We start from the raw sequence: 5,155 nt of genomic DNA, 5'->3' as shown, positions 1-5,155 counted from the left end.
GATAATCAGATGCCATTTATGAACTGAACAAATAGTGCAAATATTTAACTATTTAAACACTGTTAATCTAATACATAAACCACACTGTATATATTAAAAAAATAAAAGGAGGATAATCATCTCTAGATCAAAATTCTTCCCATAATTTGATTGGCCTAATCAAAAATAATGAAGGCTTTCTTTTTACCTTGTTTTTTTGAGACAGGGTCTCATTCAGTTGCCCAGGCTAGAGTGCAGTGGTGTCATCATAGCATCACAGCTTACTGAAATATCTCAAACTCCTGGGCTCCAGGGATCCTCCTGCCTCAGCCTCCCAAGTAGCTGGGACTACAGGCACAAGCCACAATGCTTGGCTAATTTTTAATTTTTTTTGTAGAGACGGGGGTCTTGCTATGTTGCCCAGGCTGGTCTGGAACTCTGGCCTCCAGCGATCCTCCCACTTTGGCTTCCCAAAGTGTTGGGATCACAAGCTTGAGCCACCATGTACCTTTTCCAATAAATAAATATGGCAATTTTCAAGGTAATATACCCAGAGTCAGATGTTACAGTGAAGCCCAAATGACTTTCAACCTTTTCTCTTATAGCAATATAGCACACACTACCATAAAATTTCTATAAATTCCAAGATTCTGAATTTTATTTATCATGGTGCAAAGGAACTGTTTCTCTGAACTTAAGAAAAAGTGATTGCCTTTTTCATAAACATAAAAATCTGTGTGTGCTTTCCAGTTGAGAATCACTGATATACACCTTAAAAAAATACTTCATTGGTAGAGCATGGTGGCTCATGCCTGTAATCCCAGCACTTTGGGAGGCTGAGGCAGGAGGATTATTTGAGACCAGGAGTTTGAAACCATCCTGGGCAACATAGTGAGACCCTGGTTCTACCAAAAAAAAAAAAAAAAAAATTTGTTGGGTGTGGTGGTGTACACCGATAGTCCTACCTACCCAGGAGGCTGAAGAGGGAGGATTGCATGAGCCCAGCAGTTCGAGGCTGCAGTGAGCTATGATTGCACCACTGCACTTCAGCCTGGATGAAGAGCAAAACCCTGTCTCTAAATTAAACAAAACCAAACCAAAACAAAGACTTTATTATGGGTGACTACATGTCTAGTCCTAAAATGACATCTGAACTTTACATTCTTCCTAAAAAATTGAGTTCTAATAAATTTCTATATTTCACTAGAGTTTTGTATGTAAAATTCTGAAAGTGCTTTCTTTCTTTCAGTAAGCTATTATAGTATATGTATTAAATCAAGAAGTAGTTTATAACTGCTTTCTTTCATGTTAAGTTACTCATGGAGAAACTAATCAGTAATTTGAAAGAAAACCAATTTTAATGCATTAAGACGTTTATCCTAAATTTTAGATACAAGAGATTTTTTGCAACCACAGTAGGGCGATCAATTAAACAAAGAGTTTTTAAGATTCAGTGCTTACTTTCTGTTGTTGATGTTGTTATAATTATTTGATAGAGATGAAGGAGAGATCTTTGGTAAAGTTGAAAAATTGGATGCACCTGGGGACCTTTAAAAATATGAAAATGTTAAATTAGATAAAAAAATGAAGAATTTTGAAATTAATTATGAAATAAAGAAAAGAACTAACAGATGACAATGTAGTAAATGAATGCTGGAAAACAGATTTATGAGCAAAATCACTATATATCCTTTGGTTTTCAATTTCCAATGTATTTTTCCTTATAAAATATAATGATACAGAAGGGAACTCTTTTCTAATAAAATTTATCAAATTTAATATGCAACTTGCTATTACTTCTACAAATCTACTAACCCAATATACCCATTTCTGAGTCCAGGTAACCATTACTAATATTTTACAATCAGTTTCCATAAATCAATGGAATTAAAATATTTTACTTTGTTTCTTAGTAGGTACCATGGCATTCTAATTAATACAACACCGAGAAAGAGATCAGAGTATGTTTTCAGTTCTTAAAAATTCAAGGCAATGGGGATAGAATAGCATAAGAGAATCCCAAACATAATCCCAAGAAGTAGTATTTGTTCAGTTTTTTCTGGAAAAATGGGAAAGACATAAGTCTGATTATATTATACCCACCTCACTAATTCAGAATCTTTTTGAAGAAATCTCAATTACTATTGGCTTTTAATCAACAAATATACTTTAAAGGCATGATTTATAAAGAATAAACCCATTATATAGAAATGATTAAAGGACTTTAAGATCTCTGAAAGACTTAATTACCCTTATAATTCTGTAAGCAATTTTATTTTACTAGGCAACATCTAGGTCATGGGAGATAAAAAGCTAAGTTTAGTCCAGTACTCAGTCATAGTAAATTCTAAATTAGTGAGGCCCAAAGTGATTAGTTTTTAAAAATTAATTTTTTCTTCTACCCAGGTGCTGATAAACAATGAAATGGTCTGGTAGGAAAGTATAATCCTCAAGATCTGCTTTTAGATAATTTGGATGTATCTAAATATATATATTTAGAATGTATTATGAAGAATAAATGGTGGTTAACAAAAGTTCTTAAATATAAGAAAAATTTAACTTTCAAAGTTTCATACATTATGAAATCTTGGAAAAAATTTTCTTTCTTTTGAAGGAAGTTCTTTTTTTTGTGGAGGCAGGGTCTCGCTCTGTTGCCTGGGCTAAAGTACAGTGGTGTCATCATTCATTGCAACCTCAAACTCCTGGGCTCAAGTGTTTCTCCTGTCTCAGCCTTCCCAGTAGCTGGGGCTACCATGTCTGGCTAATTTTTTTATTTTTTGTAGAGACGGGGTCTTGCTCTTGCTCAGGCTATTCTTGAACTCCTGGCCTCAAGCAGTCTTCCCACTTCAGGTCCCAAAGTGCTAGGATTACAGGTATGAGCCACCAAGCCTGGCCCTTGAAAGAGGTTCTTTTTGCTGATGAAGGGATGAATTACATTAAGTGGGACTTCTAGTTAGATGCTTTTCTCACAGAAGTCCCTTTAACAAGATTTTATTTTACTATACTAAGCTTAAAACACAAAATACAATCACCCAAATTTTAATACAAAATAATGTGGAAAACACATTTAAAAAGTAATTTTAATAATCCTAATATTTCTCACTAGTTTTGAAATATTAATAAAAATATAGAAGTATCCTGGCATTTTTGCCTCCATATTAAGAATTCTAAATTAGGGGGAAAATCTAAATTGGTTAGAGACTGAGTTATAATCAATTATAACTGAGGAAGTTAAGTTTTCAAAATATAATCCATTGTAACTCTTCAGAAGCACACATATAAACCGAAACATTCCCTTGAATCTTACTTATAGTAAAAGTTACAAAATATTCATGACTTTATCCAATAAAATGGCTGCATATATTATATACATACACATATGGTATATATTTTATATATGTCTTTTCCTGCTCATTTGTGGCCTTTTTGTTTATTTATTAGCAACTCTACCTAAGGATTGCATTAAAAGGAAAAGAAAGTGAAATATTATGCAGTTAATTTGTACTTTCAGAGTTTCTATGGAATTCATTCAAACACTCAAACATTTATTAAATGATTACTACATGCCTCACCCACAATAAGTACTGGGAATACAATGACAAACAATTCCTGACCTCAAACAGCTCACAATCTAATAAAAAAAAATAGCACATAAGCAAAATAACTATAAAACAATATAACTGCTATAACAAATTTTAATATACAATTTTGTGGGTAGTAACATGAAGTGATTTTCAAATGATGTGTAGTTAGAGGGATAGGTGGGAATTAGCAGTGAGAGTATTCCAGGTGCAAAGAATAGCATATGCAAATATACAGGACTGAAAAAACTTTGATGTGCTCAGGGAATTACCAGTAAACTCAGCTAGACTGAAAGAGTGGGAAGTAAGTAGTGACAGAAAGAAATAGAAGTTAGTAAGGTAGGTATGATGATAATAAAATGTCTCTTATGTTCTACGAAGCAGTTTGGATTTCATCCACAGCTGAGGCATGCTAAAAGATTTTAATAGAACATCAATAAAATCAGATTTATATTTTAGAAAGATAATTCTTGAAGAAGAGGAAAAGACTGAAGGATAGGAGAGCAGTTAGGAAACTATAAAAATAACAAAGATGAGAATTAATAAGGGTTGAAGTTAAGAAAGTAAAGTGGGCAAGAGCAACATATCTTGGATATTTAGGAAGCAGTTCTCATAGTCTGTGGACCCCGGGGATGTACGAGACCCTTTCAAGGTGTCCATTTGTGAGGTAAAACTATTTTCATAATAATAATAAGAAATGTTATATGAACTCTTTCACTGAATGGAGATTTGCACTGATAGTGCAAAAGCAACAGTGGGTAAAACAGCAAACTACTTCACCATCTCACCATAGAAAACAAAGTTCCACTTAAGAATATCCACATTGGAAAAATAAAAATTATTGACTTTATTAAATCTTAATCCTTAATTGCTCCTTTTTAAAGTATTTTTTGAGAAACTGGAAAGTTTGCATAAAGCATATCTGGTACATACTAAAGTATCATGGCTGCCACAAAGAAAAACTTGTGTAATTATTTGAATTGCAAGTGGTACTAGTCACTCTTCATGACACCACTCTTTTCCCTCTTTTCCAGTTAAAAATAATTGCCTGTGATTATTCAGACTTGGCTGCCTAGCAGGTATTTTCTCAAAAATGAATGAAGGGAGCCTTTCACTTTAAGGAAAACAACTCAAAGTGTTGTTAATGAGAAAATTCAAGCTTTCAAACAAAAATTAGCATCTTGGAAAATGACTCTGCCACCGTGAGCTTCCCGAAACTTAGGCTCTTAAGATTGGTGATGTTTTAACATATGTGATGGAAAAATGTTGTCATATAATAAAATGTGTCGACATTTGGAAGATCTGCATAATTCAGTGAATCAATATTTTACAAATGAACAAAATGTGTGAGGTTACATATTAAAGATTTTAATGTAATAGTATAAAAAGTTCATTGCTATGGTTTCACATTCCACATTGCAATTAACCTTTAAGACTTAAACCACCACTGGTCAATTTTTGATGTGGTATTAATTAACTGAAAATACTCCTCCCTTTTTCAACTATATCTGTGTGAGGTTGAATTTTCTTTATGTATTTCAACACAAACAATATATCATAATAAATTAAACGCAGAAGCACATATGAGAATTTAG

The 5,155-nt window shown here is 33.0% G+C and overlaps 1 protein-coding gene across 2 annotated transcripts in view; it reads right to left on the bottom strand.

The window, feature by feature from the left end:
* The window catches only part of USP15 (ubiquitin specific peptidase 15), a 154,743-nt gene that overhangs the window by 72,378 nt on the left and 77,210 nt on the right, over window positions 1-5,155 (bottom strand). For both annotated transcript variants that reach the window (XM_012661567.1, XM_012661568.1), the window contains one exon: window positions 1,441-1,527. In XM_012661567.1, coding sequence (XP_012517021.1) covers window positions 1,441-1,527 — 87 coding nt within the window. The remainder of the gene's footprint in view (window positions 1-1,440; window positions 1,528-5,155) is intronic.

Source organism: Propithecus coquereli, unplaced genomic scaffold (assembly GCF_000956105.1).
Source record: "Propithecus coquereli isolate 6110/MARCELLA unplaced genomic scaffold, Pcoq_1.0 Scaffold72, whole genome shotgun sequence".
NCBI lineage: Eukaryota > Metazoa > Chordata > Mammalia > Primates > Indriidae > Propithecus > Propithecus coquereli.
Note: the sequence above shows the minus strand (reverse complement) of the source record. Positions and strands in the feature narration are given on the sequence as shown.